At 40.7% G+C, this 23,784-nt stretch overlaps 2 protein-coding genes and 1 non-coding gene across 3 annotated transcripts; 2 read left to right on the forward strand and 1 right to left on the reverse strand.

Annotated features, from left to right (window-relative positions):
• Nucleotides 1-7,917: 7,917 nt before the first annotated feature.
• LOC131247927 (protein transport protein SEC13 homolog B-like) lies at nucleotides 7,918-9,118 on the forward strand. Its single transcript, XM_058247895.1, has one exon. The coding sequence runs from the start codon at nucleotides 7,997-7,999 to the stop codon at nucleotides 8,906-8,908; it is 912 nt and encodes a 303-aa protein (XP_058103878.1). The 5' UTR covers nucleotides 7,918-7,996; the 3' UTR covers nucleotides 8,909-9,118.
• An 8,591-nt stretch (nucleotides 9,119-17,709) lies between these two features.
• On the forward strand, nucleotides 17,710-17,780 carry TRNAG-GCC (transfer RNA glycine (anticodon GCC)). Its single transcript has one exon. It is a non-coding gene; the product is annotated as a tRNA-Gly (tRNA).
• Nucleotides 17,781-18,538: 758 nt separating this feature from the next.
• On the reverse strand, nucleotides 18,539-22,830 carry LOC131247928 (uncharacterized). Its single transcript, XM_058247896.1, has 2 exons — nucleotides 22,648-22,830; nucleotides 18,539-19,535 (listed from the first exon to the last, which is right to left on the reverse strand). The coding sequence occupies exons 1-2, from the start codon at nucleotides 22,785-22,787 to the stop codon at nucleotides 18,935-18,937; spliced, it is 741 nt and encodes a 246-aa protein (XP_058103879.1). The 5' UTR covers nucleotides 22,788-22,830; the 3' UTR covers nucleotides 18,539-18,934.
• Between the last annotated feature and the right edge of the window lie 954 nt (nucleotides 22,831-23,784).

A 23,784-nucleotide genomic window follows, 5' to 3' on the forward strand; every position in this document is an offset into this window, starting at 1 on the left:
CTGATTTTATCTGTGATATGTGACATTTTTTGTTGAATTTGATTTCTGATTGCTTTTCATCTTGACCGTCCATTTGACATCAATTGAATGGCCATAGAAAGTGGGACACCCTAAACGGTAATTTGGTAGAAGCCACAAGATCTGGGCTATTCATCAGGCAAGCCCCACTGAGTACACGAGATCGGATCCGCTACAAAGATTTGTAGGCTACACCCATTTGAGAAGAAGCATGCTGACGAAACACTTCACGAGCATCTATTTGATCGGCGATACAAACACATTTTTCCAAAGCATTCCACTGCAACATCTGTGCCGTTCCTCCAAATGGATTTCTTACCATGAATACCTGATATGATACAATGCATAATGTCTTTAACCATGGTTCAGATTGATGTGAACCTTGGGACCCAAAATGCAAAAACGGATGGATTTTCACTGAAAAATCAATGTCAGTCCCACACAATGGGTCATAGAGATTCTAATAGAGCACAAACTAAAATTGGGGGTCATTTGCATGCATGTGAAGTCAATAAGTTGTAATCCGATTGTAGGTAATATGATTACATGTGTAAAGTGTTTACATGTACTCTTATTTAGCTTTAAGTTATAATCTGATTATAGAGAAATAGTTGTTTGTGTTTGTATGACTTAAAATCTATTTACAACTTGTAATTAGGTATTCAGTCATAGTAGAGTTTGGAGTGGTAAATCTTTTAAAAATAATCTAACGACATATAAAGTTTTTATGCAAGATAGATTATTAGGATAAACTAAACTTAATAAAACACGTGGCCGATTTTTACAATAAACAAATTATTTGGTGAGCCATGGAAGTGAGCCTACTAATTCAAGCACGGCACTAAGGTTAGATAACATCCCAACGCATGAGAAATTTTAACCCTAGCAACAATAACAAATATATATAGAGAGAGAGAGGTTTGTCTTCTTTTCTTCTTCTTCTTCTTCTTCTTTGTTTTGGATCCTCATGACTGTTGAAAGATGACCCACAACTCTTCCTATTTTGAAAATTTTCAAAATTTATAGTAATTACCTAAAATTCTTTTACCCATAACCTGAAACATTACTTTTCCTCATGTTTTATATTACAGCTAAAAACTGTAATCGGGTTATAACCTACAATCTGATTACAGGCATATATACTCATCCAAACACCCTCTGTAATCTGATTACCCGTAACTAAATTCCTACTTAAGGACTTTACAGGCATCCAAACGGCCACTTAGGGATTTTCTTAAGTGGGTTTAGTATTTTTACTGACCCACCTGAAAAAACCGCGTCAAGAAGCTGGCCTGTGCTGGGCAGTAGGCCCTATTCTGGAAAAGGATGGAAACAGTCCCTAAAACAATCGTGAGTGGTGGGGCCTGTTAGTGTTTGTTGAAGTAAGGATCCGTAATCTCAGCCGGCCAGCCGGCTTTGAGCAGCCCCAATTTTTACTTGATGATACATCCACTACACCCCCCACATGAACCATGTCTGGGGTGGGCCCCGCCAGGCAGATGAACTGGCCCAAACAACCAGGCCATTGAACTCATCAGGAGGCAATCATTCGATCATGAAACAATCTACTAGATGCTTCTTGATTAACTACTGTGATTTAACAGGTTGTTGGTGTGGTCCATCAAACATACATTTCAAGGAGATGATAGCAACAGCACCATTTGATCAGCCCTTTTAAATATATACCATTAACAGCGACATCATAGAGAGACTAAACAAAGGCTGAAATACCTAAGAAATTATATAATCATCCCTTTAATTACTACTACTTAAGAGTAGGAAATATATAAATCAGAAGCTCACCTGCCCTTGTGGCCTGCTTCTTTGTTAGATTGTGGCAAAAGGCCACAACAGCTTTGACTGGAAGGCATGATCGTTGATCATGCCTTAGCAGTCTAGCATAAGCAAATTCCTTAATATTTAATTATATCAGTAGTACTTAACGCACAGAAGACATCCACTGAGGGTACTGTTTGGATGCAGTATCCAATTGAATTGCATTTGCTAGGGTGGAATTCAAAGAGAGTTTAACTGAATACACCCATCATCGCTAGTTTTGGTAATTCAATGGTACAAAGTTTGCAGAGAGAGAGAGAGTGGGAGCCATGAAGACCACAGATTGGATGGTATTAGTATCTCTGGATGAACTCTTATAGATTGAATCTAGGTGTAGGACTTTCTATACTCAGCTAGAAATCCTGACAAGTGGGACCCACAAAGACCATTGATTAGATTGTATTTGGTATGTTTAGATTACCTCTGATTAGATTGTATCTGGGCGTAGGATGTCTGGACACAGTCTAATCAGAGGTGATCTGAAGATACTAATACAATCCAATCAGTAGTCTTTGTGGTTCCCACTGTCTCTAAGAATCTCCATACCATTGAATAACCAGGAGCAGAGATGATTGGTGTACTTATTGGTTGGAGCATGCAGAAATAGAATTTATAATAATAGATTGTTATTCCGTTGAGTGATGCTATTTGGGGGCGAGGAACCTGTGGAAAGCAGTTTCAAACAGGTTTTATCAAGACCGGGAAACATGTGGGCTTGCTGACGACAGCTTAGCAATTGAGCCATCACCTAGCAGTGTTCTAGTGAAACCAGATTGAAATGGGAATGAGGTAATTTCTTTGAATTCAAGAAACTTATCTGTTTCCGATCGGTTCTGGTTTTCCAAAGGCAGCGTGATAGATGACAACTCAATTGCTGGGATGTGGTCAGACAAGCCTGTGTTTTACCTGAAGCAACAAAACAGTGTTTTGTGACTTCTTCGAGCCATGGGCTTGAAAACTGCAATTTATGTTACTTTCATGTAGGACTAGAAAGTAACCTAACTGCAATTTGAGATCATACTGCCTCATTACAATGTTAGGAAACACAACCAGTGCCATCATCTCCTCATCATCAAAGTACATGTTTGCTGTTCAATTTGCTTGTGCATCCAAACACCGCCTAAATGAAAAAGAAAAAAAGAAAAAAAGTGTCAGGCGTAATAAATCTTGAACACGGCTTCATCCTAAATTACCCAAATTCCCTTTCAATTCCTTAAAAACACTTCTCATGTCCTCTTTTAAACTAACGATGATTTATTGAAAAGCAAAAAGAAGATGGCTATATTCATCACGGCACTGTTTGGTTGCCACTTTAAAAAGGTTCAATCTCATTTCAGTTAATAGTAATCATGTATTAGACATGATAGTTTATACGAATAGTGGGTTATCAATTTTTACGTGGTGACCAAACAGGGCCTAAGATGACAGATGAGAGTCAAGAACTATTTGTTTTGAATGACTAAATGTGTGTCATTCTCGCCCTTGCTAGTTCTTGTAATATATTTAGTCAGATAATTTTTTCCACCACAGATTTGAATATAAAATCTCAGCCATTCAATCTCATGAATGTCATTTCAATCTGTTTAATTAATCAAAATTCAACCTGGATCAAACTATAAGCTATGAGCCCATGAAACCATGGAAGTGGCAAAACACACACACACACACACACACTCTCTCTCTCTCTCTCTCTCTCTCTCTCTCTCAAGGGTGAACAGCAAAACAGGTTGGTATTTGTTTATTTCTTTCATTTCATCTATGATCGCATTAGCCAGCTGCCAAAGGCTTCAATTTTCAAACTCCAAGACAAACTGTCATTTGATATTATTGTTCTTCCATGATGCGACTATAAGTCCATGTATTTTCAAATCGACTGATTGTTAAATGACTAGCAGTCTAGCTCAAAAGATGTAGACATGATTTGCACTCGAACGGCATCATGAATGCATTTCTAATTCTTAAAACACACGCACTCTACAATCTACAGGGATTTCTGTTTCTTTTGGAAAACCAACTATGTACTATGAAATGTAATTAGTTCCTGTCACTTTGTATTGTCGTCTTGCATCTATACATTCCACACAGTCGATGAATTTCTCAACATCCATAGACCGTTAATTTGTTATCTAGTTCATACACCTGATTATAATATGCTTCAGTTGTTTTCACCAACTGCTTTTATCCGTAAATTCAACACAGCTGTTGAATTTGTCTGCATTTGTTAATATAAGAATGCTGTGTGTTTCATTCTATTCAACATTACACAATTTAAAACTCTGCCAGTGTATGACACTTAATATACAGACATTCAAAATTCATAAATTGTACACACAGCATGCATTAACATGAACTAAACCTATTAAATTGTGGATCTCGCTGTCACTGAGTCGTGGTCCCAAAATCTGATTGGTTTAGCAATCCTAACCTCTGACTTGTGGACACTTCATAATGCCCTATCCCAACTAATTGGGGGATTCATGAAATAGGACCAGTAGAGGTTTTTTTATTTTTAACCGTCCAATAAATGCCCACCAATCCGATGGTCAGATAATCAAATAAGTGTAGTTTGTGGCTCATGATACATCTAGACTAAGACCCATAACATGGATAATTTGAATTTCTTGTATGACACTTATGCAATTTCCAAGTAATTTCTAAGTGCCTGCACATCATCATCGCATTCTGCCAGAGTATTGAAGTTTCTCTCGACATAATAATTTGAATTTAATTCTCGTGCAGTATGTTTCTCTTGTATATTTTGTGCACGCTTATGTGTTTCATCTACAAGATAAACCAGATTGTGTAAATGCTACTACATTCATGGATGAGTACAGCCATCAAGAAGACTGCTGGCATGGACTCAAGAAGGTTCAAACACTAGAAGCTTGATTTGTACTTGAAGAATGTCCTAGTTCCCTCATCAAAAGGGTATTAATATTCAGTTCAGTACTTGATAGAGCCAGCTTCATTTTCTGAGTTTTTCTCCTTTTAATACACAACCAAATACCTGGAAATATAAAAGATTATGAAGAACAGTTCAACTGAATGCAGATGACGCCAAAACAGAATAAACTTTAAAAAATGAAAGAAATTGTTGCCCATGGAGTTGAATAAAAGATCGTAATAGTACTTGCAAGGTCCAGATTTGTATGAGGAAATGATGAAATCAGACACTGAGAAGACTTAAGTTCAAGGTCGTATCTATTGAGCTAAATAACCATAATCCAAAATAATAAAAATCGAATGCAAACCCATCTAAGATCAGATAAAATCTTCCGGTTTAAGGGTTAGGAAAAGCTACTGGATGGGAATTAGGATTGAATATTGTTGGATAAGTAGCCCTCTTGATCCCAACGATTTGTGGTGGACATCCAGCTGATTGGTATGCTAATCCTGATATTTAAACTCTTTTCTAGCATATTATTAATATTATAAACTGATACTTGTTATGTAAAATCCATTTTCAACCATTCAAATCAAAGGTTAATGTGGTTAGCCTTTCCAAAGAATGAGGGGGTGTTTCTCTTTGTGGTATGGAAGATCCAACTGTCAGGAATGTGGATCAGAGTCTATAAAAGCAGAATTGCAATCCCATTGCAACAACGCACTGGAGAAATCACAACCATCAGTAAGAGCAAGCCTCCAAGCGTTTCCCAGTCTCACAACACTTCCCTCATCAACAATCCCAATCTCTGATTGTTCCAGTGGTATGAATGCAGGAACAATCCACATCGCCATTGCAGTGGATATTTTCTGATTTCAATGTCTCCTCTTATTTGGGCAATGATCAACTGTCTCCATCTGATATTTCGCTGGTATCAGAGACTCAATCTTCCACAGCTGTTTTCTTCTTTTTTCAGAACTTTGAATCTTCTAAGCCTTTTATGGGAATCATGGTGGGCCAGGAACGAGGCCAGATTCGATGGCGTTCAGGCCGGGCCTTCCTCGGTATTTGCCAAGGTTAAGTGGAGTTTATGGTCTCTGGTATCCTCCAAGGGAGGATTGCTTCATTTTTCCCGTTCCTCTCTTCATAGTCTCGGGTTCCGCTTGCCTTTTGCTTCCCCTCCCTCCCCATTGGTTGTGAAATGGGCTAGGCCCAGTAGCGGTTTCATCAAGCTTAATGTGGACGGCTCGGCTTTGGGTAACCCGGGTATGTCGGGTGGGGGAGGCATTTGCAGACGCGACAACGGGGAGTTCATATTCGCCTTCGCCGTGGGCTACGGCATCGGATTGAACACTAGAGCTAAGCTAAGGGCAGTGTATAACGGCCTCTTGTTGTGTTTTGAGCTCGGGCTCAACCGAATTGAGGTTGAATCGGATTCTAGGATAGTGGTGGGTCTTCTCAATGGTTACATGAAGTCCAGCTAGCGTTGGGAAGATTGGATTTGGAGGATTGGCAAGTTGAGGGCAGCAGGGTCTTGCTCTTTCTGCCATGTTCTCAGAGAAGGGAATGCCCCGGCAGACGGAATGGCTTGTTAGGGTTCTGGCAACCAGCTTTCCTTCTCAACTCGTCGCCTTGCTGACCTCCCTTCCAAGATTAGAGGCCTCATCTTCCTGGACAAAGTGGGTCTTGGGGCCATCCGTTTGGTCCCGCTTTACGGTCCCGGCCTTGGTAGTTAGCTGATGTTGGTTCTTTTCCCCTTTTTTACGATAGGCTGAGAGCTGAGCCCCCTTTTTTGTCAGCGTGGCTCCTGGCCCGAATGAGTTGTATAGCTTCTTCTCATGGAATATAAACTCTCCTTTATCAAAAAAAAAGAAGAAAGAAGGTCATATGTGTAAGCTACCTTATGTATGATTTAGATGTCCAACAAGCATTCCAGCTTATTTATTTTTATTTTTTTAAAAAAGAGTCCACCCCAAGACATGAATTCCAGAATTTCTGCCTCAGGTTACAATCTCCCGCAGTTCCATGGATCACTCTTTCTCATTTCCAAGAAGGTGGACAATCCAACGTGTCTGAAGTTTTAAAACCTGATCAGACCATCTCAAAGTTTCCATTGCCAAACAACACTGAAAAATACTCGAAAGAACATGACCTTCAGCAGTCTAGCATACAATCTCTACCTCAGAAAGACTCTACTAGCAGAATCATTCATGAAACAGGAAAACTTCATAAAGGCAACAGATCAATTGCATAGCATGCCCATATTCATCTTGAGATGCCATCTCCGTTCAATCTAATGCAATGGACTAGTGACATTGCTTTACATCAACCACTCAAAGATGCAATGAAACTAAAGAAAAATAAAAATAAAAAATCAAAGATGAAATCACTCACACCATGTGAAATTTGAGCCTTCAAACTGTCATGATACTAAAAAAAGAAGAAGAAAAAAGCCGATAGATTTATGTGTTTGGTTGCACCACGTATCATGAAATCTTGTGATATTTCACAAATAATTAGTCTAATTTGGATCAAAATATCATAAGATTTCATAATAGTTGGTGCAGCTGAATGTAACCTTAAAGAAATTACAGGCCGAAGAATTATCACTCATCCTTAGTATGGTTCTCTTGAGAGGCTTTCTGACTCTCCATAAGAAGCCATTCTGCAAGTGTACTGTATACAAAACTATTAGGTCACACACCAACCCATCATCTTTCAGCATCATGGCTTCAGCCAATTTACTGACCTTGCAGTGGCCATGAATCAAAATTCATATAACCTGTGAGCCCTAGCCCTATAGATCAATGGTATGAAAATATTCCAAACGAAGATTTCTTTCGGGGAGGGGTTATTCTTCATTTTTCACGAGTTCTATAGTAGGAATGGTCCGATCTTTGAAAAATGACCTGGATCCAACGAGTGTTACATGTAAGGTGAATGTGAATAGATTACAATTGTCTTTAAACCGTCCATTCTTATTATATAACAGTGGTCCCTTGATGGTTGAAGCGGATTCAACATTGGATCAATAGAAACGGATATCTTCAAGGTATAATCAATCCACTCTGTCACACAACAGTCCCAACGGTCTGGATCACTCAAAAATGGCCCCGGCCTCGCCAGATCTAAAAGGACGCATACACTGTATAAATAGGCGGGTAACGTATCATATCATTCCACCTCTCTATACCCTTCCTGCGGAGAGCGAGATCGGGCGGAAGAGAGGAAAGACGAGAAACGGAAGAAGAGAGCAAGATGCCTGCGCAGAAGATCGAGACCGGTCATCAGGACACCGTCCATGACGTCGCCATGGATTACTACGGCAAGAGGCTGGCGACGGCATCATCGGACGCGACCATCAAGATCATCGGCGTCACCGCCGCCTCACAGCAGCTTCTGGCCACCCTAACGGGCCACCAGGGTCCGGTCTGGCAGGTTGGCTGGGCCCACCCCAAGTTCGGGTCCATCCTCGCTTCGTGCTCCTACGACGGCCGTGTGATCATCTGGAAGGAAGGATCCATCCCCAACGACTGGTCCCAGGCCCACGTTTTCACCGACCACAAATCCTCCGTCAATTCCATCTCCTGGGCCCCACACGACCTCGGCCTCTGCCTCGCCTGCGGCTCCTCCGACGGCAACGTGTCCATCTTCACCGCCAGATCCGACGGCTCCTGGGACACTGCCCGGATCGACCAGGCTCACCCCGTCGGCGTCACATCCGTCTCCTGGGCCCCTGCGACCGCCCCCGGCGCCCTTGTCGGTTCCGGCCTCCTCGATCCGCCCATCCAGAAGCTCGTCTCCGGTGGATGCGACAACACCCTGAAAGTTTGGAAATTGTACAACGGGAATTGGAAGATGGACTGCTTCCCCGCCCTACAGATGCACGCCGACTGGGTGAGGGATGTGGCGTGGGCCCCGAATCTGGGGCTCCCAAAATCGACGATTGCGAGTGCTTCTCAGGACGGGACGGTTGTCATATGGACGGTGGCGAAGGAAGGGGATCAGTGGGAGGGGAAGGTCTTGAACGATTTCAAGACACCTGTGTGGAGGGTGTCATGGTCGCTGACTGGGAATATATTGGCAGTGGCAGACGGGAACAACAATGTGACGTTGTGGAAGGAGGCAGTAGATGGAGAGTGGCAGCAGGTGACGACAGTTGAACCGTAGATCCAGGTTCTTGGGTTTCTCTCTGTTGCTGTCTTCGTGTTTTGTTGCTGTGACTGCAATTTTTCTTTTTTCTTTTTCCCCTAGTGAATTTCTCAGTGTGTTTCTCCATGATTTGGTTTGGATGTATTTGGTTAATATTTGTTAGTTTGGACAACTGATTTTGTTGAATTTAGGATCAAAAGAATTTACAGACGGTGATGACTTTGACAATTTCCACTCGCAATACTCTTGTTTAGTATTAGCTGATTTTAATGCCATTTCATCACATTTCGATTCTTGTTCGTATGATGCGTGGTCATCACTCTCACATTGACATTTGGGTATTGAGTGGAATGGAAATTCTAGACGCCTCCCCCCACTTCAACTGCCAAACACATGGCACGACACATGCAGGACCTGGAATGTTCATTTGGGGGTCCTGAAGTTGTGTTCCTTAGCCAGGTAGCTCACATGCAGGAAAGAAATAGACTGTTGGAAAAACCACAAGTAACGGTCTACAATTAACTTGCATTTTTTGCCTACCTGATGAGTGGGGTGGCCTGATTTTTGGGATAGGACACACACACCTTGGATACCACGCTATGAATGTCGCAAAACCCTCACAGATGCACCACACTGGCACATTCCACGCATATGCGTTTGGTTCTTGCATATGGGGCATCTGAAATTAACATTCTGGGTGATTAAGTCTTTTTTACAAGTGCCATCCCTAACCTTTGGAGTAACTGGAATTGAAGCATCAATCAAGATCTTCCATGATAGATGATGGATGATAACCTACAACACTTAGATACTTCAAGTCATCAATGTATCCGTAATTTCAAATCCATATTCCCACTCGACAGCCCAAGAAAGAATCTTCCAAATTCTCAAACTCACAGACCCAGATATGTTCTTAAAACAGCGATTGTTCCTTTCACCCCATATATCCCATAAAACAACCATAGCCACCAACCTCCACACCACCTTCCCATCTTTACCCACTCTGCTGTTATGCCTCGCAGCCAAGAAACCCGACATCACCCAATGGACAATGAGGGTTGGAAAAGGCATTCCCAAATCTTCCTTGCAAACAGACAGTGAAGGAATAAATGATCCACTGATTCAATATCCCTCATACACATGACACATATTGGGGAGTACAAAGGATCTCTTAATGAGATTATCCATGGGGAGCACCTTCTTAATCCCCGCTAGCCATACAAAAGCAGCCACCATAGGGGGATCACATATTTCCAAAAATGAAAGTTATGACGGTCAGCCGAAGAGGAAAGACTGAGCATTGTGAAGGACCGGACAAAAAACCTCCCCGAACTATGAGCCTGCCACACCACCAACAACTTCCTCGTTGCAAAGACTCTTTGAGCAAGGAAGCCCCCACACAACCTCACTATTTCTTTGAATAATAGTGAGCAACTGGAATATTTCTCTCTGGTGCAATAATGGCCCTCCACAGACCAGAAGCTCTGTACCACAACAAATCCTTATTGATGTTGGAGATTTAGGGACTCAGGATAAGGAAGTGGTTGATAATTATTATGAATGTTTGCAGCTTGTGCTTACAAGAGGCCCAATCGTTCAAGACTTCTTCATCCATCAAGGCCTTCTTCCTTGTTTGTCACTTCCGGGAGGTTCCCCTAAGAAGTGGAGATTGGCCTTGCTAGCTGGTCTTTGGTCTATTTGGGGTGAGGTTTTAGAAATTCTTGCAGGGCGATTTCAGCGGTTCTTCGAAGAGCGAAGCTAGCAGTGTCCGAGTGGTCTGCTAGTTCTGGTGTTTTGAGGGGTGTCTTGTTTTGTTGGGTGATGGGCTTTTGCCTGGCTATGGTCATCGTATTCTTTTGCCTTCAGGCCTTTCTGAATAAAATCTCATTGCCTTTCAAAAAACATTACATCCCCACATGCAATAAAACATGTTGTGCGCCCTGCATCATATGCTTATGTGTTTTGGGGTCTCATTTTTATGATGTTCCATCTCAGCTTTAAATTTTCAATGGACAGTGCTTGTGCAGCCTGCAAGATGAGTGTAATCGGATCAATCCAGCTATGGTGCTCTACTTCAATTTAAATTCTGGCACACTTACTTCTCTCTGCTTAAAAAGGATCTTGTTACAGCTTTTCGTTCATAGTGGATATGTATCCTATTTGATTCCGTTTGCAAGCATTGGGCTTGCTTTATTTCAATTTAACACCCTGCTAGGCCTAGCCTAGCTTGTTCAAAGAAGTTTCCTCTGTAGCTTATTGGCAGCAAGGGATGAATAGTGCCCAAAGAAGTATCATTTGGATCTTATTGGCAGCAGGCTAGAGGGATGATCACTAGAGGAGCCTTGACAAAATCAATAACCAAACTTTTGATGCCGTTTTGCCTAAATGAAACCAAATTTCGAAACCTGTTTCCCCATTACTCCTCTTTGTCACCATTACAGATTTTACTGCAAGTTCAATATATACCAAGGAGCTGGCAGTATTTAGATCCTACAGGACCCTACTTTTCTGGATGGTTCTGCTTGTCCTTTATTTATTTAATTTTGAATGATGAAAATTATCCCCTGTTAAGACCAGTACCTCTTGTTGAACTACAAGAAACTTGGTACTGCTGGTTGCGTATTGAATGCCAGGATTGTCATCTCATTATTTTTTTGCTTCCCTAAACAACTAATAAAATGGGCTGGAGTAGGCGGCCGCGATTTAATTTGAGATCCTGAAGGGAGTATCATTAGTGATTGGAATTTATGGAAGGAGTTGTTGTCTCTACTACTTAGAGTTTGTACATACTTTTCCCATTCATGGGTCCTTTGATTTAGGGGGTAGACTTGCTTAACATTTTTGGTTGGCGAGTAAAAAGGTTGATTATCCACAGCACTTTTGTGTATTTTGTAGTGGAAATTGCAAACTTATCTGATGGATGATCATTTTATTCCAACATGTGCAATAGAAAGCTTATGTAGATACCGACGTATCAGCTAAAGGGGTGAGTTTAGCCGTGCTAGTGATGGGATTTTCTCTTCTTTCGGTACAATTCAAAGCTCTTGTTTGCTTCTTCTTTTTTATATTTTATTCTATTCTCTTTCTAGTTTGTTTGAATAAGAAGTTTGTATCAACCTAAAAAATAGCCAGCTTCTGCAGTGTACGGTCCCCAATCAGATGGTGAAACAAAAGAATTTTGGAAGTAGATGGAGGATGCTGGCAATTCTTCAATAGAACTTAATTTCCCCTCATGGAAGGGTGCAAACTGCAAACACCCTTAAGATGTCAAGGTGGAGGTAGAGTTTGGAAAGAATGATTAGTTATTGGCCCTAATTGACCCTAATAGGGCAGTTATAATTATACCTGAACAAACATCAAAGCTTGGTTATCATCATCATTTTGATTGTTTGATGTTAATCATGATAATGTTCTTTTATATAATATATTGTCACTTTTCAAAAAAAAAGAAAAAAATCATGATAATGTTCTTCATGTTAGAGGTTGTACCTCTCTTATTGAACCAGCTCCTTGAAACCAAGGAGATTCAGATTCAGTAACGAGTTAATGTGGAACTTTCATGAAGGCTCTGAGTATTTGATCTCTTCTTGGCAGTACTTTAGTAGGCGTATACAATTGATATATCTCCAATTGCAATTGCCCATCCAAGTTATAGTTTTTAAAAATGGAGAAAAGAACATGGCACAAAAAATGTGAGGAATCTTAGAGATCCTTTCAAGACCAACAGAGAAGTTGCAAGTTTAGACTGATGATATTGACAAAATGAAAGAAAGCACAAGTAGAGTTATCCAGGGGAACAATCGATTAAATTGGAGTTGAACAAACTGATTTTTCCTTGGAATCTTAAAAGAAAGCAATCGGCATGGGTTTGAGTGGCTTGAAGAAGGGACTAGTCATGACTCCCAAATCTTCTCAGAAGACGGCACCTATGTGAAGGAAAGGCAATTGAAGTTCTTATTCTTAAAGAAAGAATTTTATGCTAGTCAAGATTTTCACAAGCTATTCAAGGAGGTTTGGAATACCGCAATCAAATACCTTGATTATCTTCTTGCACTTCTGGCAGATTATTTCTTTTAAACACAACCATGAGCAAATTGGTGTAACTTTGGGACTCAATAGAGTATACCTTTGTGCATTGGGACTTGTAACTTCGTAATCACTATCCTTCAAGTTTATTGCCCCATAAAATAAGAAAGTACCATCCGATGTTTTCCTTCTTAATCACTAGCATTTGTGCATTGGGACTTGTATCTCTTAATCACCTGCCATCTAGTTCATTGCCTTGTGAACTAGAAAAGTTTCATACCATTTTTTGGATGCATTGAAACATTTTCGTGGAAAAGTTTCATCATGCTGAAATACCTTTTTGATTTTATTTTTTATTTATTTAAATTGTGAAGTACCTTTATGATTAAATATGTGGAAATGGAAATGGTAAAAGGGGTTTTTGGGAGCATTTTCATTTTGCTTTAAAAAGTGATGTAATAGTGACCTATGATGATGTCATTCCTTGATAACATTTGCGAGATATGGTAGAAGCAGGTTCAAGAAAATCTTTTGGGCTGGGCTAAACTCCCAGTGTGGAAGATGAGATCTCTCTCTCTAGTGGCATTGAGTTCAACTCCATTCCCATGTGGAAACGGAAATAAATGTATTTAGTTTTAAAATAGAAATGGTAACAATGGCTTTTCATGGAAATGGAAATGAGAATGGAGTGAATGCCATGTTTCCAAGTAAATGCATTTTTGCAAAATCTTTTTGATGCATGCGAACGGGCCATTAAGAACCGTATTTGGTCATGCACAACCAACAATTGTTTCTCAGCAAATGTACATCAAGGCCCCATTTGGATGTGTTGAAACTTTATTTTTTATTTTATTTTATTTTTTGCAAAAAAAATGCATTTACATGGAGAAATGCATTTCGTTCTCATTTCTTTTTCCAGGAAAAAAAAAACTTTTCATTTTTAAACTAAAGACATTCATTTCCCTTTCCACATGGAGCTGAGCTCGTTATGTCACACACAGAGATCCTCTCTTACACATTAGGAATGGAGCTTAGCCAACAAGATTTCAATGAACTTCTTTTAAAATGTTTAAAATGGAAATAATCAGTGATACATCACTTTTAAGAGGAAATGACAATGCTCCCAAACAGCCCCTTTGCATTTCTAAGTATTTCATGAAAAAAGCATTTCAAAGAAATAGAACTTCTCCAAGGAAACTTTTTGGTACATCCAAATGGCCACTGAGATATCTTTTGCTCTTGTAAGTGATGCGTAGCACCAAGCCTATAGAATTGAGATCAGGAGTTATGTAGAGAATAATCATTTTGGCTTTTGAATATAGGAAGTAATGATAAGATTGTTTGATTTTGACTTCTAACTATAGAAGGACAGATGAGACTGGATTGGGAGATTCTCCTTGATGTTATTTCTGTGGTGAGCTAGAGAGATTACACTGTGTCCTTAGTGCCATCCCTTTTCTTTTTTCTTTTTCCCTACCATATATGTTTAGAGAAATGAATGAGTTAGTGGATTTTGTAGCTAAAGTAGTGGTATCCCACTCTGCTGTCAATCACAGGCCTCACAGCTCTTCTTATTCATAATTCTGATGGATTCCGTATCTTTTTCCTCCAATATTTTTTCTTCACCTATAAGAGGAGTTATTTGATATGCTGGCACCTTATGGAATGCATCTACTTTCAAACCACCCAAATGGTGGACCTCACTGTAGATGAAGCATGGCCTGAAAATCAGATTGATTAGACAATCTTAACCTCTGATGAATGGACATCTGTTTCTTGAATTTGGACTGTTGAATGTTTTCCACTTCAAACATTCATTGGTTGTCCACTGAGCTGCCAGTTAAGATATCATGCAATCAGTGATGGATAAGTCAGGTCCCATCTATAGTGGGGGCTCATGATTGGAATTGAGGCACACGCATGGCTGCATGTGCAGAAGGGCTGTCGGTGTGGATCGTGTTACACTTTCATAGTATCCAAGCTCTTCTAATTAAAAGCTTGGTATAGGGTAAAAACCATTAACTCAGAAAGCCAGGCTCTTATTTTAATTGTGCTTTATTGGTGAAAAAATCTGTGGAGATAACTCTCTAGTTGCTCAGACTTAACTCTGAGAATCCTTTGATGTGCTTGTTTCATTTCCTCGAATGGAATTTCTCCATTCACTGCGGTTTTGAGAATGTTCACTTCTCTCTACCTTCTGCTGTTGGCATATGGAAGGGTGGCTTCTGGTCTGCCTATGGCTATCTTCTTTTATTGCCATCATGGTCTTTGGAGTGTTGATAGAGTTGAAGTGGATGAATCAATGGTATGAATTGATCTACCGTTGAATAGACTGGGATTGCCATGGATTAGATCTGTAAGGAGGGGTTGATGACTTAAAAATACTTCTCAAGTTTCTAATCGTCCAAATCCATGAGTGCCTGTTTGGATTCATGAAAAGCATAGACAAGGAAACAGTGTTGATCCGGAAACCGTTTCAGGAAATGTCGGAAAAGAAATATTGTTTCCTAATCTTCAAAAAAAAAAAAAAAATCATTTTTAAAAAAAAAATTTGGTAAAGAAATTTGAGATTTGTTTCTAAATTTGTTGTTCGGCAAAACAAAAATTTTCTTGGGAATATTTCCTGGTAGTTAATGGCATGTGCTTGATTAGCATATGTTGCACATGTGGATGCTTGAAGATGAATGGTGCTACATGTGGCATAAGTAGCATACGCGGGGCGCTTGAAGTTGATTTGTGGCACACATAGCAAATGTGTGGTGCTTGAAGCTGCAGGTGGCACCTGTTGCATAAGAGACATATTGGCACATTCGACGCATTTGAGCACTTGAAGCTAGATGGTAGCAGTTATGCACATTGGTCTGTGGCATATATGGAGCAATTGAAGATGGATGATGGCACAAGTGGTATGTGGGCACCCGGGGGGGGGGGGGGGAAGATAAGATGGATGGTGGTAAATGTGGGACTCTTGTACATGTGGATCATAAGAGGAGATGGATGGTGGCACATGTGGCATGTATGGGGTGCAAGAGAAAACACGTCCAATTCAATTGTGGTCTCCTTTTGTTTTCTTTATATTAAAGATGATTATTGAATAGAAAAAAAAAATGAAGTGGATCACTGACTTCCAACCATGGTTGTTAGACTTGGATCGACTCATCTGGTCTTGAGTCGAGTCAGGTGTCAGTTTGACTTGCCTGGGTTGCGGGTGATACTCAGACGAGTTGTATCGACTGGTCCGAGTTGTTAAAACTTCCAACCGTGAGGGGTGGAGTGGTATTTTATGTTGTTTGAGCTAATTGACTGGTATTGGTTGGGAGGCCCAAACCTATCATTTGGCTGGCCACATGCTGTAAGTTTCATCTGTTAGAACACAAAACCATGACAGTAGTGGTGTCTTTCGTCGATCTCACCAGGAGAATTAGTGTAATTCTCAGCTCTCATATGCATTTGAATTTGTCATTCATAAAAAACCAACAAAGAAAGAAGCATTTGAATCTGACCTATCCTCAATAAGAAAAGGACGTCGGAAGAAAAAGGAGAAGAAAATGTCAGGGCATCGATTTTCTGCTGAATGGCAGGTGAGAATGTTCAATTGGGACTTAGATTGCGTCCTACCCCTGCACATCTCTAGCCTTGAATGGGCAGTTATGTGGGCGGGCCCACCGTGATGCATCTGTCATCCATTCCTTTTCTCATATCATTTTATGGTATGTGCACAAAAATGAGGCAGATCCAGTGGACCACACCAAAGATGACTCTTGCATTTAATGCAACCCAAGCTTATTATTTGGTGTGGTCCACTTGAGCGTTGGATCTGCGTCATTTCTATCCATTAAATTTTCTCCCGATGAATCCATTTGATCCCTTTTTTTTTTTTTGTGTGTGTGAACCTCTCCTACTAGTATTTGGATGTATCACTATTTGGTCTGTTTTTTTTTTTTTTTTTTCACATGCACCCACACCACATGAGAACTCCATCCCATGATATTAGTGTTGAAACAGAGTCTTGTCTACCACTGAGCCATGGAGCCAGACCCAATATCATTATTTGGCAGTTACTGTATGGAATTGGCAAGATATTATTAGGAGGGTCCTTTTATCGTCGATAGATCAAAACCAGGTCTTATTTTTCCAATTGGCAGCATTTGACATCGTCATCATCATCTAATCTTCATATCTGGATCTACAGTTCCACTATCACCCAAAAAAAACAACCTTTGTCTACCTATTCGTTGCACCCATTTGATGCAGCACGTCACTTGCAAGGAATGCCCTACTCAACCCTTCTTTCTATTTCTCATTTACACTGGTGTTATCAAAAGTTTTGAGGAATCATAACAAAAGTTGACACAACCCTTCTTTATCCACCCACAATTAGATCACAAAACTCCCATAGCTGTGAGCCTCACAATAAGAGCACAAAACTCCCACACCATTATTATGATATATGATATATATTACTCAATAAAACAAAGGTTAGCAACCCTTCATAAAAAGTGCTTCCTGTGGCTGCCTACCCAACCATACAAATTTATCTCAATTTTCTATCTTAAAATAAAAAAAAAAAATAAAAATAAAAAAATAATAATACTCATGTGCCACTGACCGCTTAGTGTTTTGATAATCTGGACTATTTAAAGAAAAGTAGTCTAATTGTGTGGGCAGACACGTTCAATGCCCATAATCTCCAGCCCTGCCTAACTTTTGGGATTAGATGTTAAGTGTTGGGGTCATTTACAATTCGTTAGCTCACCTGTCATAATTTATATCCAAGAAAGTGAGTCATCAAAGCACCAGTGGTCTAGTGGTAGAATAGTACCCTGCCACGGTACAGACCCGGGTTCGATTCCCGGCTGGTGCATTTTTTTTTCTTCTCTTTTGCACGGGCGATTGCTATGGCCCATTGATGGGGCGGTCTTGATTTTATCTGCATCGATGATATTTTTAGCCCTTGATCGTGGCTGGCACACACGACAATCGTAGCTGCCACGTTTGATACACGGATGAGTGAGTGCCTGATTCTTGGGCCACAACGTCGACGCGGAGAGGGATCCACCTACTTATGAATGGCTTGGATTCCCCACATTCCCAGGCTGCCATCACTAAGCTTGTGGAGGTTGGGGGTTGCAGACCTCAGGCATGACCATTACCACCAAGGCTCACCATATCTGCTGGGCCCCTTCCACCGCATCACAAGATGATCTAAACCGTTCATCTAGAATGTCACAACCGAAATGGCCCGCATGGCGAAAATGTCTCCAATCAGCTGTGAAGGTGCATTGTGGTCCATGCTTCTTATTTTGTGTGATCAGTTGGACCACATGGTTATATTATTTCAACAGTATAGATGACCGCATTGTTGGGGCAGTATTTTCCCTTGCCTTAAACCTGAATGAATGAATGGAGAATTGATTCATTGCCTCCAGGAATTTTTTTCTCCTCCGCCCCACATCTGCATCTGCAACCGTCAATTCACTATAGCCCGTCCAATGCTCATCTTTTCACCGGCATATTCAATATGGAGGCATGAAAAAATGAATTTCGAATGGAACGGGAAATAGTAAGTGAGGCCACACATTTTCTAGCATTTGCTAAAATATTTCCAGAATTCTAACCAAATTGGCTTGTAAAACCTGTAAATCAGCAAAGCTTAGCATTACTCTTTTTAGTTATCTCTTACAAGAGGCATCACATAATACATGGTCCACATCCTCACACTGAATACATGAGCTCTCAATTCTAAGTGGGGGCTGTGCTGTCCATAATCCAGGCCATTAGTATGTTGCGTCCCACCGTGGATAGACTCTGACATAAAAATCTCCCATACAGGAAGAACCCCAGCAACCAATATTGGGACTTTTTTCCGGACATGGTCCATTCACATCAAGTATCTAACAGACCAATAGCATGTAACTACGGAAACATAGGCAGGCACCACTTGCCGGAATTGAGAACCCATCAATACAGTGCAAAGGCATTTATAATAAAATTCGTGTTTCTTTTTTCTTATTCCTCCTATTCTTCTTCTTCATTGTCATTTCCAGCTAGAAGGTGTTGAAGAGCAACGTCTGCCTTTTTGGCTTTTGGCAGACTTCCTTCACTTTCTGCTTCTTCCACCTTCCTCTTCTTTCTTTCAACCCCATCTTTCTCCTTGCCAAGCTCAGCCATGGCCACGCCATCTTTATCTGCATCTTTGGGTGACTCCGTCGGTGAAGAATCTGCAACTTCCTTGCTTGCGATTGCCTCTTCCGGTGTCTTGGATGACGCTTGACACTCCACTAGTAATGATCGGACTTCGTCACTGTTGGCAAGGTCTACAGGGGTCTTCCCAGCTTTTGTCTTGACAGTTAGACTTGCGCCTTTCCTCACCAAATACTTGATGAGCTCCAGATGGGAGCCTTGAACTGCATAGTGCAGAGGAGTCAGGCCTTTGCGGTTGGGTGCTTTGACTGAAACCCCCGAAGAGAGGAGGATTCGGACAATTTCTAGATGACCCTTTTGAGAAGCGAAATGGACAGCACCCATGTCATCCATGGCAGCAGCACCCACGTCGGCCTTGTGCTTGCAGAGATAACTCACTGCCTCTGTTTGCCCAGCCCATGCAGCTAAATGCAGACTCAATTCCAAATCATTCCGTGTCAAGGAAAAAGAAAGATGAAAATGGTACTCAGAAAGAAGAACATCACATTTAAATACAATCCATACGCATAAATTATCCATCCATCCATAATATATAAAAGTACAGACAAGCTCTTTCTACATAGCATATTTCACATGTTCAATAAAAAAGCATAGAAGAAACATGTAGAAATCAAGTTGAAGGTAGGAAGTTTGATGCAGGACATGAAAATTAAATGTAGGAGGCCCTCCCTGGACGTCGTTATCGAGACAGATCGATGGTGGGGCCCTCCTACTAGTGCGTACGTGCATAGGTGAGGTGGCGTGTGTGCACATATGCGCGAGATGTCCCCATCAAAGTTAGAAGAAGCCAAGCGCATGATTGACACCAACATGAAACCCTGTCATTGCCTAAGATGAGAATGAGAAAATAAGTTGTTATCATCTTGCCCTCATATCTGGGGTGCCTTTTGCAGATGGGAGAATTTAGCACACACCATCCACATTTTGAGGGATGGACTAATGGTCCTGTTGCCCAAAATGTGGATGTGCTGAGGCTAAACGGCAGCATTCCCATTCCATGGCGTATTCAAACATCCCCTAATTAACAGTTCAATTAAATCAAGGGACCTAGCTTTTGCAATTCAATCTATCATCAAAGCTATCGGCCATCGTACTTTGGGGGTCAGAAAATGTCGTAAGCAAAGCTTTCAGTTTGATTTAGATACCATTATGGGTCATAATAGACAAATTCCATAATAGTCAAGTGAAGCGAATTGAGGATCCATACTCTTGCTCAGGTGGTAGACTCTCAGGAGTTTCAACACCCGGTCAAGGGTTCGAGTATCCATAGGTGGTGGAATTCCACTAGCGTGAGTGTGTGGGGTGTGTGTGTGTTAAAAAAAAAATATAATAATAGACAAATGTCATTCATTAAATATCAAGCAGCTATGTAACGGTTGCAAATTTTCTCTAAGAGGATCGATATATAAGCCTGCACATTTGTTGGATCAAGATAAAGTAATTTAAAAAAATATTTAAAAAAACATGACAAGGTTGTCATGTGTAATGGAGACCAAGAACTTAGCAGTAGCACCAAGGTAACAAGATGCGGAGAAGCAGACTTAGATGGTTTGATCAAGATAAATAGCCTTATATATATATATATATATATATATATATATATATATATATATATATATGAAATGGTTTGGTCATGTGCAACAGAGAGCACTGCACTGGTTAGGAGTGCATTGGTACAAGTTGAAGGCTCTAAATGGGGAAGGGTAAGGCCCAAAAGACGTGGGTGGAGCTAGTAAGAAAAGACTTGATGACTTGTGGTCTAACTGAAGTTATGGCCATTGGTAGAGTGGAATGGCAGACCATGATTCATGTAGCAACCCCAATTAGTTGGGATAAGGCTTAGATGATGATGAGACGGTTGCCATAAACTTCCTTTCTATGAGCCACGCCACACTGCCGTTAAGGCCATTATAGGGCCATAAAGGCCCTAACGGTGGCAACCATACACATTACAGGGTCATAATGGCCATAACAACTATTATAAAAAAAATGACCTTGTAACCACCGTTAACAACCCATTATTCCCCGTATAAAGGCCATTATGGCCCTATAATGGTCTGTCATGGGGCAAATACAGGTTTTTCGATTATTTTTTTTCAACATTACGGGGCAGGTACAAGTTTTTCTTTCTTTTTTTTTTTTTTTTCAATAAAAAAAGAGATCGTAACAGTCCTTACGACCCATATTGTAAAGAAAGGTAACAGTGGTGGCCGCTATAGCCAACTTTACCATTACGGAATACCTAGACAAAAACACATGATTCTTGTGCTGGGACATCGATGCAATGGTACCCCTCTGATGGATGGATTGGATCTCACACCTGTGGCATGAGGGCACATGTCTAGCATGTACAGGCATGTGGACTTAGCAGAGGTCTTGATCATATATATGTTAAATTGCTATAGACAGTGAAACACTTCCTAGAGCATGCTAGATTGAATCATGCTACCCAACTTTGCATGTGTCTTTTGACACCATGGTCTGTTTGGGCATGGTTTTCACAGGTGTAGTGAAGAATAGCGATTGATTGGAATTGCACCAAAAGAACCGAAAAGGTGGAACAGTACACTGTCTAGCTATGAAATTACTGAGATATGCAATCACACATGCAAAGAAACCATAGATACATGGCAATCTTAGAAGAATGATACATGACAACACAACAATGCACTCATTTGGGATTGTGCCATCAACCAAGGAGGCATTATGCAACAATCACACCGAGAGTTTGTACAGCACGCTTGGGTCTCAGACGGGCCCCACAATGGATGCACCTAGCACCAGAATCCCCAAATGGAAGATCCTAGCCATTGAATATTTTGGCCCCTTTCTTGGCTATGCTGTATTTTCTTTCTAACCAGACATTTGCAGAGAACTCGCCACCTACAACTGGTCGTTGGCCAATTTACCTTACGACATGTTCTATCAGCATTTTTACCTTGAAACAAGTTGCAGGAATCAAGATCCACAGACCATATAGAGCAAGACATCGATCATGGACCGTCAGATCTTGAGGATACGGGTGATGGACCGTTGAAACAACTACAATAACGCAATTTCGATTGCCAGGAAACTACGAAGGCATGAATATGATAACAGCAGGCTGTACTGCCAGTTGTAGATCATCAGCTGACATATTTGCAAGACGCCAATTCAAGGGTTGAAGTTTTACCATCTGGGAGATCTTTGGTGCATTAGCCATGGCAGAAGGGCCTAGAAATTTTAACGGTCTGGATCGCTAAACGAGGGGCCTCACTTGTACCATATTAAAACACGGGTAGAGCAGGAACTCTTGGCTGAGCAAATACAAAAAACGCAAAAAACCCTAATTCCTCTAACAAAAACCCTAGTATCAGGAAACCCCTCTGAGAAACATTAATAAAAGGAATGAAAAATTCGTAAAAATGAGAAAATATAGGAGATATCACATTCCAGAAAATTCCACATGTATAAAATAAAATTAAAAATTAGAAGAAGAGAAACTCCTTCGACGATAAATTGAAGAGAAATGGGAACTATTCGGATACGGTGTTCGAGAGTGCTTATCTCGTGAGTTGATAGCCAAAGGATTGGAGGACGAGATGGACTGAAGCGTCTCTACATCGCCTGTTCTTGCAGCAGTGTGGATATCTGCGCTGGAATTCGATCCCTTTCTGGGATTTCCCATTCTCAGAAAACCCTTTCCAGACTTCAAACACCGCCTTCTCTCTTCCACCCCCGACCCGCCCTGCTGATATGTACAAGTCTATGTGTGAGTTATGCACCATTTACAAAATGGTGGTAACTCCTCAAACTTACACGTGGAGTAGTTGTACGGGATCCATACTGCTCAAATCGCTGTCTGAACATTTAGAACCATAAGATTTTTCCATTCTACTATGGACCACTCACTGTTTTGCAGTTAAGTTTTAACTCTCCATTGAATATCCATTAATTAGAGAGTTAGAATTTCCTGATCAGTATGATTTTATATGTGTAATCTGTAAACAATAGGACCCATAATTTGGATGGTCTAGATATCTGTTCTTCAGCTCCACATGCGAGGAGGATGAGTCACCACCGTTTTCTAAATTGTGCAAAACTAACAGGAGAGTGTTTCCCACAATAATAACGATTAACGAGTATATTTACTGAGGGTTATATGATACGTCGCCCCGGATCTTTGCACGGTATAAAGTATAAACGGGTTTTTTATTCTGACAAGTGGCAACCATGGTTCCATAATCCAGACCATTGGACTGCTGAGATTAACCGTGGATGGAGCTCAACTCAAAATCTCCCAGGTCCACTGTGATTTATGTGACTTACATTACATCCACACCGTCCATCCACTTTGACAGATCATATTAGCGCACGATCCCAAAATTGAAGCAGATCCAAATATTAGGTGGACAATACCAAAGGAAACTGTTGTGATTGAATCCCCGCCATTAAAAAATTGATGGGGGTTACCCGAATATTTATTTGCCATCCAACCTGTTGATAAGGTCACAAAGACCTGGATGAAGAGACCACACAAATATCGGTTTGATCCGAAATTTTTGTGGCCCGCGATAAGTTTTAAATGGTCATTACCACTATTTCCTGTATTATGGTCCACCTGATATTTGGATCTGCTTCATTTTTGGATCATACTCTAAAATGAGTTTTCAAAACGGATGGAC

Source organism: Magnolia sinica, chromosome 6, assembly GCF_029962835.1.
Source record: "Magnolia sinica isolate HGM2019 chromosome 6, MsV1, whole genome shotgun sequence".
NCBI lineage: Eukaryota > Viridiplantae > Streptophyta > Magnoliopsida > Magnoliales > Magnoliaceae > Magnolia > Magnolia sinica.